The sequence below is a fragment of the Pogona vitticeps genome, chromosome 2 (genome assembly GCF_051106095.1).
Source record: "Pogona vitticeps strain Pit_001003342236 chromosome 2, PviZW2.1, whole genome shotgun sequence".
Classification (NCBI taxonomy): Eukaryota; Metazoa; Chordata; class Lepidosauria; order Squamata; family Agamidae; genus Pogona; species Pogona vitticeps.
Window position 1 is genome coordinate 78,376,700 of NC_135784.1, and position 14,377 is coordinate 78,391,076.

Here is a 14,377-nt window from a genome sequence, read left to right on the forward strand (position 1 = left end):
AATAAGCTCACTGGGATTTTGGTTGGTTAAAAATCTCACTTTAGTGCACACCACCACATAGGTGGATGATCTTATCTCAAAGTATTAACCCTGTGTTCTCACAAAACAAGAATCCATGGGAGGAGGCCATTTCAAAGCATTTGTTCATGCCCCAAAGATAAGTTAAAATACAGTGTTTTTATATTCTGAAACATTTGCTCTTGCATTATAATACACTTATGCCCCTTAACACAAAAGCATATTAAAAAATAAAAACCCCAAAGTGAAATGAAAGTTGTTGCCTCAGTGCTACTACAAATGTGAAAATGTTTGTGTTTCTGATTTGTTCCCAATTAATGAGGGGTGTATGAGAAGGAAAATGGAAGAAGGTTGTTATATGGAACCCAGACAGTTAGGAGTTGAGATGAACCACAGATGGGTGGAGACGTGATCAGTGGAAACGCACGCACAAGGAAATATCACTTTGTAAGACACACCTGCAAACATTATGGATCAACACAGTACCAAGGTCCACATGAGCAGATTGTGCAATGGAGCAGTGGCTCTCAAATTTGGATCCCCAGATGTTCTTGGACTGCAGCTCCCAGAAATCCTGGCCAGCACAGAAAGTGGTGAAGATGTCTGGTAATTGCAGTCCAAGAACATATAGTGACCCCGGTTTGAGTACCACTGCACAGAACAATGAGAGGAATGAATGTCTTCATTTAGCAAGAATAAAATTCTGCCATCATCTAGTGCTGGTGTAATAAAACCTGGAATATTAGCACAGTGCTGAATCCTACCCAAAGCTTGCATTCCATGAGGCCACAGAATTTGGGGAGATCCGGGGTTTGTCAAATCAGAACCCTTGTATTCAATTGGGTGTCATGTTTCCTGTGTCGTCCTGAACTTCTGTACTTAGAGCTCCCCCCCCCAATTATCCCTGTCATGTACTGTCCTTGTGTGAGGATGTTATTCATCTTTCACTATGAAAGGTGACTCCAGACTTTAATAATCACTAAACCTTCTGTCATTGGCTCTGCACATTTCCTTTCTATCTCAACTTTTAATTTCTCGTTTCACACCTCTCCTTTCTTTCTTCATTCCAGTTGATGCCTTTGTCATATCTATTATTACGTTACAATGGAACTGTGTTCATCATAGGTATCATGGCCGCTTTAGCAGCAGTTTGCAGATAATTTAGTTGTTCTGCACTCAAGGAACTGACCAATCTTGTGCCAGATGTGAGCCCCCATGTGAAACAGCCGCTACAATTTTATGTTCATTGATCAGGGAGTAACTCACATTGATTTCAGTGGCCAACTACTTGGACAACATGTAGCCAAAGCTCTACTCACAACCCAGGGGTCTCTCTCAGGTAGTGGGCTCGAGGTTCACTCAGCCTTCCATCCTTCTGAAGTTGATAAATTGAGTACCCAGCCTGCTGGGGGGGGGGGAGAATGTGTAGCCTGAATAATTAAATTGTAAACCGCCCAGAGAATACTTAAGTGCTATGGGGCAGTAAATATATATAAGCAGCACACATGCTTTCCCCCCTGTTTCTTGACAATGCATGTTGAATATTTAAATACGACCAAGCAGGATCTGAATGCTTTTGAAGGGCACCTAACAATGCCCATATAGATTTCTTTGAATGATTTGGAACCCTTTTATTGGATAAGACCGGTTGGACTTGCTGTAAATAAATTATGTCTTTCTTTTATTCACATTATTTCACAAGCATATATGTCCGTCAGAATATGCAAGTATATTCTGGAACAGTGTGTTCATCAAAGCCTGTATTGTTAGTCTGAATCATCTTTTAATAATATTACTCTCTGTTTCTAGACAATATGAGATCCAATGTCCCCCTGCTCAAGAAGTGAGAGAGATAGTAAACATGCATTTAGCAGAAAAGGAGGTGCTTGATAACAGTTTGCCTGGAAGCATTGTCATCGGTCCCTTTCACCTCAGTGTCGAAGGTGTAAGGCAAAACCTCTCTAAGAAATGTAAAGCTTTGGCCACTTCTATGCTGGATATACTGGCTAAGAATTTACACCAACAAGTGGAAGATGTGAGTTTCATGCTTGATACTTGTCATTCTAAGGAAGAAACCAAATGTAATTTTGTAAACATTTCTAAAATGTGCAATTACAAGACCATACTTTTAGTTGCAATCATACAAATATTTTCTAAATCTTACTATCCCGATTATATAAAAGTTAGGGTTATTTTACTCAGAGATACAATAGCCAATTAAAATGAGTGTTTGTTCATGAAAGGGTCATGGTAAGAAATGCATCATGTAGAAATATTGGTGGTTGGTCTCTTGCCATTCATTTTTTTCAACAATAGTCATGTATAGCCCTTCTGATGGGCTGTTCAATTCTCATATTATACATCCATGCAATTTTGATAGTCAAAGTTTGCTCATTTATTTATTTTATGCTACCTTTCTAAAGAAACTGGGACTCAAGCTTCCCAGCTGGAGATGAAGACCAACTTGGCTGAAGTTCAGGTTCTGAAACTCAAACGGGCCATTACCTGGAGTGCTTGGCTTCTCTAACCTGCATTTTCCCTGGCCTCTGTATAATAAATATGCCTTATACATAAATACAGTGGTGCCTCGCTTAACGACAATAATCCCTTCCAGGAAAATCGCCGTTAAGCGAAAACAACGTAAAGCGAAATTAAAAACCCCATTGAAACTTATTGAAACCCATTCAATCCGTTCCAATGGGGTAAAAACTCACCGTCCAGCGAAGATCCTCCATACGGCAGCCATTTTAGCTGCCTGTATAGCGAGGAATCCATCCCTAAGCACAGTAGGGAGCCATTTTAAGCACCCGGCGGCCATTTTGAAACCCCAACGATAAGCTGTTTTGATCGTCGTAAAGCGAAAATCGGTTCCCGAAGCAGGGAACCGATCATTGCTAAGCAAAATTCCCCCATTTAGACCATTGTTTGCGATCACAATTGTGATCACAAAAAGATCGTTGTAAAGCGGATTCATTGTAATGCGGGGCAATCGTTAAGTGAGGCACCACTGTAAAATAAAGATATCTTTAGAATAAAATCACATACTTTTAGAAGTTTCTCTGCTCTCAATCCACTTGATTGGTTGTTGCTGGCAGAGGCAATGGTGGAAAAACATAGGGCATGATATGTCACAAATCCTTAACGAAATGTTACCAAGGAAGGCAAAGAGGAGAGGTGAGTGTGACAGAAACCATGTATTTCTCGTAATATATTGTTCAGCTTTATGGCTACTTGCATTTATTTTTGTTTCAGTGGATTGAAATATTTGTTCTAGTGTCAGCATTCATAGTTCCACCACTTTTTTTCCTGCAGATCTGTGAAGCTTTCAAAGCCATCAGCCGAAAAATTTATGAAAAACCAAACAGCATCGAGGAGTTGGCTGAGCTGCGGGAGTGGATGAAAGGGATCCCTGAGAAGCTGAAAGTGCAGGAGGTAAGAGAGAAGTTAGGCTGTCCCTGGGTGTTGCCTTCGTGAGTGTAATTATTACATTAAACATTTGGAGAGAGGATGTTGCGCACAACAAATGTTAGCTCTACTAGAAAAATACGCAGCTAAATGTTTTGTAACATAACCTGTTTTTTTTAAAGCTGTTGTGAAGGGAAAGACCAGGGACAAGAGGTCTTTCTGAGAGAGCCGTCTCTCCCTAAGGCATCTAAAATGACTCAGACTACCGCACCTCCTACCCTGCCCCGAAAGAGAGACGAGCGTATAGACACCTGGGATTTGGAGGAGAAGAACAAGAGGGAAAAGAGCATATCCCACACGGTGGACACCCAGGATTTAGAGAGGGAGTTAAAAGGGTTAAGCGTGACTACTCCGACAGGGGTTGAAATGGCGGGAAAAGAGGAAAAAGGGCGGGCTCTGGCAGAGGCAGGATTGGGGGATATAATTACGACCCGAGACAGTATCCCGGGTGGCTGGGAGTATGTATGGATGCAAGATCCCTGGACCAGCAAATGGGATCAAGTCCGGGTGCCTAAGGCTGAAGCTGAGAGCCGGACAAGGAAAGGGCTACCTCAGAGACCTCCTTACTGGGGTGAGTCCGAGACCCGGGAATGGAGGAGAAAGATTAGAGAGGAGAAAGAAGCCATAGCCAGAGAGAATGAGGCACGCCGGGCATGACATCTCAAAGAGTTACGGAAAATGGGGTGCTTTGTGGACCTTGGGACAACTTGCAGGGAGAGGGATCCCCGTGGTGGGGATGGATTGGGGATGAAGAGACTCTCCCGCTTTTGAACCAGGGAGAACCTGAAGGGGGAACAGCTGATCCTGAAAGGGTGATTGCTGGACCTTGGAATATAACCTCAGTTAACCCTTTTGGAGAGAATCTATGGTCACCCTTGAGAGCACCGTTGCTCGAACAAGAGACTTTTGCAAGTGAGCATGTTAATGTTGAAGTTTCGAATGCTAAAGTTCCATTGGTCGAGTTCATAAATACTACAAACCCGTTTGAAATTCCTGAGTCTCGTGATTTATTGAAGGAAAGGGAAGCCACTTCAAAGGAACCTTCACAGCTCTTAAAACCAATATATGATATGAGCTGATAAGCCCAAACGGTCGGAGAAAATCACTTTTAAATAATATCTCTGCTTAGTAGATATGTTGACCAGAACCCTATTGGTGTTTGTCTAAAGTTTGTGTCACTAGCCATAGCTAATTGCAGCTGTTGTAGCTGTGCCTAGTTGTGTGATTGATCACGCAACTGCAATGCACCCTAGCATCTCATCAATTAGCCACAATTGCCCACAGCAAGTTACACAGATCTGATGCCAACATAAATAGGATTGCAACCTATCATTTGTAAGTTATATCATTGGAACATAATAAACTATACTGTGCTTTTTTTATAATGAAAAGTGTGATATATAGTAGATAAAATGTGGCAGAGAAAGGTCACATTAGTGAAATACAGTAGATAATGGGTGGATCACGGAATGGTGTCAGAGTTCTGTTTGATTTAACCAATACTCCAACGGTAATTGCAAACTTCTTTGAATTAGTTAATCTCTTTCACTATATAAGTATGCATGCTGTCAGTTACATAGAATGGGAATGGGAAGGTATTTAAATGATAAACTATAGATGTTGTAAGCCCCATCGTTTTTTTAAAATAGTATAGATATAGACTGTTAAGTAAGTGTACAAATGTAAGTTTGTTATGCACATGTGTACCCTGAAAAGTCAGATTTAAACTATCACATGAAATGCTACCAAAATATTTTTCAAGCACAAGTCCATGGACTTACTCTGTGTGCTTGCTTGCTGAGCAGCTGAGTGAAGAGACAGCAATCCTGGAGTTCTTTGCAACCCTCAGTATGTGTTGCGAACAAAATTCTCCAGCATGCTATTCAGCTGAGTGGAAGCGGGCCAGGAAATGGAATTTCCATGCAAAAACCTGAGAATTGCAAACTTCACTCTGATCCAAACTCGTAGCCTTCCGTCTTCTCTGCCAGGTGGACCATCTAGTGGTTGGGAGCCCAGCTGCCATTCCTTCCATGACTTTGCAGTAGTTGGGGCTGGGCTGGTCCACAGGTTGGCAGTTGAGTCAACTAATGCCTGGGTCTGTTGACCTGGGATTCTGCTACCATGAAAGAGTGGCAGTGATTTATATTGCTTGATTCTTAGGTTACGATAACACATGGGGCCCTGCAGGCCCCATGGAAATATCAGAGACGACTGAACTGTATTCAGCTATAACCAGTAAAGCTGTGGCCATTTATTCATGAAATGAAGTGAAGCTGACCTGTCTTCCTCTTTCTGTCTACGCCACTCTGTAGGAACTGATAAGTAAAGTCATGGAAGACTATGAAATCATGGAGGAATTCCTCTACAATTTGACTCAAGATGACTTCAATGACAAGTAAGCACCGGGTTTTTCCCCTGCAGTCAGAGCAAGACCTTTGGTTTCAGTTACCACATTTTCTGCCTGGGGGCTTTATTTACACATCAGAGGGCTTCAGCAAATCTCTTCAGGCAGCTGGAAAAGATGCCTCTGAACTACCTTATTCAAATGCATACACTGCAGTGCCTTAGCAATCCTGCAGTTTCTGACCTTTTTAGAAGACTGGAGGCCTTTATTTTGTCTTCTTTCTTATGAAGAAGCGATGAACTTAATTGCTGCACAGTGTGTGATTCTTAAGCTGCATAGTCCTGTGCAGAAGGAGAAGGTTTGCAAGAATCTCAGAGTTACTTGGGGGTGTTGGTTGCCCACCAGCCCATGCCAGAGTTTCATGGCTGGTGTGTAATAGAATAAATCCAGACACGCAATCTGCAAGATGCAACAAGTTCTTACAAGGCAGAAATGGTCAAATGCCACCTGTGGGTCTTCTTGGGGCTTGTTTATGGCTCCTAACTCCTCCCCCATGTGCTCCTTGCCTACTATTAAAACAAAACAAAACAAAACCCACACCCAAATGCAAGTTGTTGATCTTGGAGCCTTCTAGGAACAGTGGGTTTCACATTATTCAGGTGGATGGCCCATGAGCCCACTGCACCACAAAATATTTCAAAAATTGAACCTGGGGGTGCCCTTTTAAGGACTTCTAGTTTCATTTTCATTGCCAACATAACAATTTTTGGCTATTTCCTGGTCCAGTGTGTGTAGCATAGTCTGGGTATGATAATTTGGCCCCTGGTCCCAACAAAGTTGTTATTAGGAGACAGAGTTTTTACTCCACAATAAATACACTCAATAAAAGAATGTGTAGAGAGTGCAAATGACCTGTTCATGTTGACAGAACAGGACTGTAATTTGACAGAGGATCCATACGTTCCAGAATTATAGTTATTCCATTCTATGCATGACCACCAGATTGTGGTGCTTCATTATGCTTTAGGGGTGGTTTTTTTTTGTTTGTTTGTTTGTTTGCGTTCTTCAAAAAGATAAGCATTCTTGCCATCTTTGTTCTTAGTAATTTATGCAATACCTTCAGTGTGCAAAATAATTCTCCCTACATTACCTGTATTGCACTGAAAAATTTTTGTTAGTAGAAGAAGCTCCTTGACCAAGCAAGGGGTTCAGCCTTCCCTTTCCAACCATGAGTTGATTATGCCACAAGAAACTAAGTCCAGCACTGGGGAGTATCTTTACTGCACCACTAAAACTTACAAGTAAAATGAGTTTTTGAGAACTCTTCATGAGACAGAGATTGTATAAATCTTGTGCTTAAGCTAAATATTGGTCCAGATGGAATGCCCTTGGCTGATGAAGCCAGACTGCTTTCCCACTTTGTAGACAAGAGGCTGCTCTGCCCTGCGGATCTGCCAGATGCTGTAAGTGAAACCACAGAGGCTTGTGTTTAGGCTTCCAGTGGAAAGACATGAAGCAGAGTCTCAGTCTTGACATCAGAATAGTAGGGTACACTTTGATTTCACAGTAGACTTAAAAGTCCATTGCAGCCAATTCCCACCTTGTTGATTTGATAGTCAAAGCTAGGGGATTTGTCTTCCCCGGTTTTATATCATCCTGGCCTGCTGGAAAGTTCTGAAGGGTTGTCTTATTTGTAACTTTTTAGTAATTCAATAAAGGTATTACTTTGTTGCTACGAATGGACCACAGGACCATGATTTATATACAGTATATTATACCCATGAGGTAAGTTATTTTAATTATTCCAGTTTCACACATTGTTGACTGATCTAGTAATAGTATCATCCTTTGCCCAACAGCTCTGTTTTCTCTTGATATTGCATTATGATTTGAAAGGTGCTGTAGCTAACACTTGTGTTTTGTTTTTAGATAATCTATATGTTGTCTTTAGGTATTGGCTGCAGTTCAGGATAGCACAGGATTGTGGTTTTGAGAAATTAATGTAGTTAGTCTGCTTTTATTCATGATTTTTACTTGCATTTAGTATTAAGTTTGCATGAGCATTTATCCTGTGATACCCTTATGCGTCAGTTGTGTGACTCTCTTCATAATCTCAGGTGGGCTGCAAGCAACTGGCCTTGGAAGCTCAGCACACAAATGGACCTGATAAGGCAACAGCATGTTGAAGATGAAGAGAGATTCCGCAAAATTCAATTCATGGATCAGAACAATTTCTTGGAACGTCTGGATGGCCTTCAGGTACTGAAATCTGGTGCTGAAGGTCTCCTCTGTAGTAGATTTTAAGTATAAGTAGTTGTCTGCAGATAGCTGGGAATGAGTTAAAGCAAGAATAAGTTGTGTGTTCAATATGAGCAGTGGTGTTCCACAGCGTTTTGTATGTAATGTTTTTTTAATCAAGATAGAAGATGATTGGGCCTCTCAAAATGCTCAATGTAAATTGTAGCTGAATTCTTTGGAAGTAAAGGAGGAGGATTTTTAAGAAGTAGCTGTGTTGGTTTGTTATAGCGTCTGTAACAAAAATGAAAACAAAAGAGTTGTGACACCTTAAAAACTAACATATTTATTTCATTGTGAATTTTCATGGATTTCAAGCCATTTTCTCTGACACAGGAAGTCTTGAAGATTGTGACCAGAATTCTGTTGGTGTTCCCCCATGGTTGTGTAACTTGCTTCGGCTAACTATGACTAATTGATGAGATGCAGGAGCATGTCTCACTTGCATGCCTGGTCACACACCCAGTTGTTCAACTGAGATATGCCCCAGCATCTTGTCAATTAGCCACAGCAAGTTACCCAAACCTTATGTGAATACCAGTAGGATTCTAGCCAATGTTATTGATGAAGATAACAATTATTGCCATGTCATGTTTCTGCAGGAAGTCTGTATCTAAAGCAACTTAAAACACTTTTTTAAAATATCATTTAAAAACATTGAAAGTGAGTTAAGATGCTAAACAAACAAAAAATCCCAGATGCACCAGAAAGTCAGGTCATCTGTGGGAGATCTTTCCTTCGAATATTGCTTACACTTTTGCCACATAGGAGCCAGGTATCTTTGGCTCTACTTAATGCCTTCCAGTTATGTTGGATGGCAACTCCCATAATTTGGCATCCAACATAGCTGGATTGTAGTTCAGCACATCAGAAAAGCAACAGATTGCAGAAGACAGTATTATGTCATATGTGACATTTCATATTTAAAAATTATTTGGGCCATATAGTAAAGGAAGACAATTAAAAGTTCATATTTTCAAAGCTGGCAGCAGTAACATATTTATCTTCTTGAATATCAACAGCATCCCTCCTGCTTTATTTTCTAAAAGAACGTGTATACTGCAAGGACCTAAAATCTGTCCTTTCTCCCTTACCTGTCAAAGAGATTGTGTTCCCCACAGCTTGCATAATTTTGTTTGGGTTTGTTTGTTTGTTTTACATTTTTGCCTCCCTCCCTGCTTTGTAACTTGTTTATTGGCCTAATCACCTTAATGTTGGCTGAAGAGCTCAGTGAGTCAGAGCACTTGACTGTGGAGCTGGGAGTTGGGACTTTGATTCCCCACTGTGCCATTTAGGCCGGGAAGAGCCTGTATGGGCTTGGGGAAGAGCTTGGGGAAGCTACACAGTCCTAGGATGGCCCCAGAAGAAAGGAAAGGCAAACCACTTCTCTGTTTACTCTATATACAGGTAACCCTGGAAAGGCTAGCATGAGCCAGAACTGATTTCATAGCACATAACTATCTCAAGCTACTGTAGCTGGATAGCTCAGTGAGTTAGGTATCTGGCTGTGGAGCCAGTGATTAGGAGTTTGATTCCCCACTAGTCCTTCTTCCCTAGGGGGTGTACTTTTCGACAAGCTACACAATCCCAGGGCAAACGCAGAAGAAGAAGCCCATTCTGAAATAACATGAATGGGTGAAAATTATAAGAAAGAAGATATAATATATAATTGTAAATTTTAAAGACTTAGGGAAAAAATCAAGATAAGTGTGAAGTAAACTTAGTAAGAAAACATATTGACAAAAGTAATAATGATATATACTGTTCTCTGTCATGTTCTGTATTTTTTCTTTACTCCAGTACCCTGTTCCAAATCCCCTTCCCTGTGATCTTTCTTTACCCAATGGGAAATGAGTTTAAAAAAAAATTAAACAAAGAAAAAAAGAAACCCATTCTGAATATGTTCTAGCTATAAAACCCTGAAAAGGATCATTGTAAGTCAGAAGCTACTTGATGGCACATAATGTTTTAATATTTTTTCTTCTCAGTCATCCCAGTTGAGATTTTGTCATTTCTCTTCTGCTATCATGACTATTCCTGCTTTTGTGGGTCTTCTTGGTTTTTGTTGAGTTTGGGACATATCATTGTCATGCTTTCAAGTTTATTTGCATATCCCAGCTGATCAGACTTTCAAAAATGTTTTGAATGCCCTGTCTTGGTGCAGTAGAAAGTCTAGGCACCCTTTGAAGAAGAAAACACTAGATATTTGTCATGTGCTTCTTACTATCTTTTAAATTACGAATACACAAGTTGAGCAAGTAAAATAGCAGCAAGCATGACAAGCAATATTGGTCAAATGCTTCCATATTCAATTAAAAAAACACCACAAAATTACTCTCTCACAATTTCTTAGCTCTGCCCTGGAGACACAAAGAGCATTTAGAGACAACAGGATTATTACAACAACTAATTGTGCATTAATTTGGGTTAATTGTTTCTTCATTAAGTAGCATGTTCTACCATGACCAAAAGATGAGGATTTTTCTGCTTTGCACGATAGAAACCAAAGGACATCACAGTATGAAATTTATTATTCCCAGGAATTCATCAAGGATTTAGGACCATTAAAAGGATCTTAATTTAAATATAAGCATCTTTTGAAAGACAGGTTGATATCTCATGGGTTCTAGCTCCAGACGTACCATGCCTTCTCTCTTTTTTTTACAGCTTGCTGTGGCTGGGTTTTCTGCACATGCAGATATTAGCCGTGCTCATGAGATAGCCAATGAAGCAAGAAGAATCAGGAAGCAGTTGAAGGAATCCCAGCAAATGGCACTACTCTACAACAACAGGGAACGTATTTTCGGTTTGCCAGTGACTAATGTAAGTATCCAAGTTACATGTATTGCACTCTTTAGTAAGCTGAGAGCAAAAAAAAATTGTCAGACCTATTATCAGCTTCCTTTTACAACTTCACCTTGTTGGTTATCTGCACCTGGCCTAATGATAATACAGTGGTGCCCCACATGACGACGATAATCCATCCCGTGAAAAATCGCTGTTTAGCGAAATCATTGAAACCCGGTTTAATGCGTTCCAATGGGGGAAATACCTCATTGTCCAGTGAAGATCGCCCATAGGGAAGCCATTTTGCGAGCGCCGATCAGCTGTAAAAATGGCTGCCCTGCGAAACAATGGTCCAGAAAACACAGGGCAGCCATTTTGCGGAGCCGAAAAAATGGTTTTCTTGCGAACAAACACTTCGTGAAGCACGGACCTAATCGACATCCAGTGAAAATCCCCCATAGGATTGACTGTTTTGCGAATCGCTATAGTGATCGCAAAAAGTCATCGTCATGCGGATTCGTTGTTTAGCGGGGTCGTCGTTTAGCGAGGTACCACTGTATAAGTAAGTCAATATGGTGGCTACTGTTTTCCATTATCTTATATGTGTGCTGTGTACAGTATTTTTTGAGGTTAACCTATTAATTTTTTGAGGAATACATGACAGTTTGCAATTAATAATGTGTGTGCGTGTGTTTTTCCTCCCTAGTACGATAAATTGTCCAGGATGGTTAAGGATTTTCAGCCCTTCTATGATCTCTGGACTACAGCATCAGACTGGCTTCGCTGGGCCGACAGCTGGATGAATGATCCTCTCTCTGCTATTGACGCAGAGCAGCTGGAGAAGAATGTAAACGAGTCCTTTAAGACAATGCATAAGTGTGTGAAACAGTTCAAGGATATTCCAGGTAACTTCAACTGATCGATTCCTTGTTGTTCAGGAGAGAGGTGAGATTGAACATATAATCTCCTTTATATAGCATTTATTCACTTGTTCAGCGTGTGGTGACATAACAGCTTTGCAAATACACTTTCAGAGAATTGGAATAAACTATGAAAAAGATTTGACTTGGCTAATGCTATCATAAAGATATTTCGGAATTGCAAACTGTCTCTGAAACGATCTATACTATATACACACATTGCAGTATATTCTCTGTGTGTGTGTGTGTGTGTGTGTGTGTGGAGATCTTATTCCTTTTTTTGACTTGTTTTTTGTTTCAAACAATGAGTTCTATTCTAAATGCTGCAGTGAATCAGCTTGCCAGAGGAGGAGACAAGGGAATATGTATGAGTAAGGGTGAATCATTCAGAGGCGGAGGATTAAAGATACACATTCGTATAATGGAGCCATTCTTCAAAAACTTCACATTTTCCTCTATCATAATGTTCCATTTTTGTCAAAAGCAGTGCTGGAGTATTATTCCTCCATCACAAGAACAACCAGAGGCTACACAGTAAGACATTATGGTTTGTTGTATGGAGCCGTTTAAAAGTAGATCTATCTTACCCTTTGCAAAGACACTGTCTTTGTCATGACCGTGATTTAGAAGGGAACATATATGCATATATAAGAAGATGTGGACTTAGTTTTATTAAAATAGGAACAAAACTCAACCCACAGCGCTTCTGTTTTGATAATGTAATGCTGCATTTTGCATGGCTCTTTTCTTGACCATACTATTAATGTGTGGCCAGAATCACATTGCTAATAATTTGCAGTCATAAGGCATGTTGCACGAGTCTTAGCAGCCAACTGCCACTTATGAGTGAGGTGCCTCGTTGTGTTCCCAGGCACACAGTTGTGTGCACTCCCAGGAATGCAAACAGCACCTCTCAATGACTTATGCCATTTCCTTACAGAAGAGTAAATTGGCAAAGGGATTCTAACCTCTGTGCTTCTGCACTCATTGCTCCTGATTGTCACTCTATTTTGCAGCAGTATCAATAGGACTCTTGATTAATGGGACACTTTTCTTGTTCTGTAAAGCATGCCAGGATGTGGCAGTGGAAATCCGTGGCAAGATTGAGGAATTCAAACCATATATACCCCTGATTCAAGGGCTGCGCAATCCTGGTATGCGCAACCGTCACTGGGAGATGCTTTCTGAGGAGATCAAAATCAATGTGAAGCCCAAGGCCAATCTGACATTTGCACGCTGTCTGGATATGAAGCTTCAGGATCACATTGAGATCATAGCCAAAATAGCTGAGATTGCAGGAAAGGAGTATTCAATTGAGCATGTGAGTAGACTATTCTGTCCACTTCTCTTTATGTTATAATACTTTCTATACTTGAAGTGCTGTAGAACATATAGAAAATAATATAAAGATACCTGCTAACTTGGTCTTAAGAAACCCTAAGCAACCTTAAATATATGAATTTCATTCATTAGGTTACTTGACCAAAGGGGCTTCTGTGGCAGAAAACAATTTCTGTTTCTGTTCCCCCCCCCCCCTTCATTTTTCAGCTGGCCTCCTTCTGTTGTCTACTGTCATTTCTCCATTAACTTTTCATACTTTCCATTCATGAATCAGGAAGTATTTGTAATGTACATGTGTTCAGTAAGGAGTAAACATCATATTGCTTCTTATTTTCTAGGCCTTGGATAAGATGGAGCATGAATGGGAATCCATTCTGTTCAATGTCGTTCCCTACAAAGAAACAGGAACATTTATTCTGAAGAGCCCTGATGAAGCTTCTCAGCTTCTGGATGATCACATAGTTATGACCCAAAGCATGTCCTTCTCACCATTCAAAAAGCCGTTTGAAGAGCGGATCAACACATGGGAAAATAAATTGAAGATGACTCAGGTACAGAGGTTCAGAGTGGTTCTGTATGTTCAGAAGAAAAATCAGAGTTAAATGGGAAAATACCCCAATATAGTTACTGGGGTGATAGTGTACAGTGGTGCCTCACTTGACGAGGATAATCCGTCCCAACAAAATCGCTGTAGAATAAAATTGTCGTCAAGTGAAAGTAAAAATCCCATTGAAATGCATTGAAAACCGGTTCAATGCATTCCAATGGGCGAAATACCTCAGCGCCCAGCGAAGATCCTCCATAGGGCGGCCATTTTCCGGTGCCTGTAAAGCGAGGAATACATCCTAAAACACAGTGGGGAGCCATTTTACACAGCGGGCAGCCATTTTGAAAGCCCAACGATCAGCTGTTTTGATCGTCCTTAAGCGAAAAATCGGTTCCCGAAGCAGGGAACCGATCATCGTGAAGCAATTTTTCCCTATTAAAACATTGTTTTAATAAAACTTCATCGTTGAGCAATTTCCTCCTCTAACGAGGTAATCGTCAAGCGGGGCACCACTGTACTGGAGATATATCTGGATATACCCAGAGATTAGCCTGGTTGATGTGAAATCTTTGCATACACATTGTAGCTTTCCCAAAGCATTAAATCATTTGTTATGGACCATATGTTAGAACCAACATATAGTGATCCAACATATAATCC

At 40.6% G+C, this 14,377-nt stretch overlaps 1 protein-coding gene across 3 annotated transcripts in view; it reads left to right on the forward strand.

Moving 5' to 3' along the window:
• The window catches only part of DNAH1 (dynein axonemal heavy chain 1), a 154,708-nt gene that overhangs the window by 28,019 nt on the left and 112,312 nt on the right, over nt 1–14,377 (forward strand). For all 3 annotated transcript variants that reach the window (XM_020803864.3, XM_072989779.2, XM_072989780.2), the window contains exons 13-20: nt 1,828–2,053; nt 3,331–3,450; nt 5,796–5,878; nt 7,945–8,086; nt 10,790–10,945; nt 11,616–11,814; nt 12,897–13,150; nt 13,509–13,721. In XM_020803864.3, the coding sequence (XP_020659523.3) occupies nt 1,828–2,053; nt 3,331–3,450; nt 5,796–5,878; nt 7,945–8,086; nt 10,790–10,945; nt 11,616–11,814; nt 12,897–13,150; nt 13,509–13,721 (1,393 nt within the window). The remainder of the gene's footprint in view (nt 1–1,827; nt 2,054–3,330; nt 3,451–5,795; nt 5,879–7,944; nt 8,087–10,789; nt 10,946–11,615; nt 11,815–12,896; nt 13,151–13,508; nt 13,722–14,377) is intronic.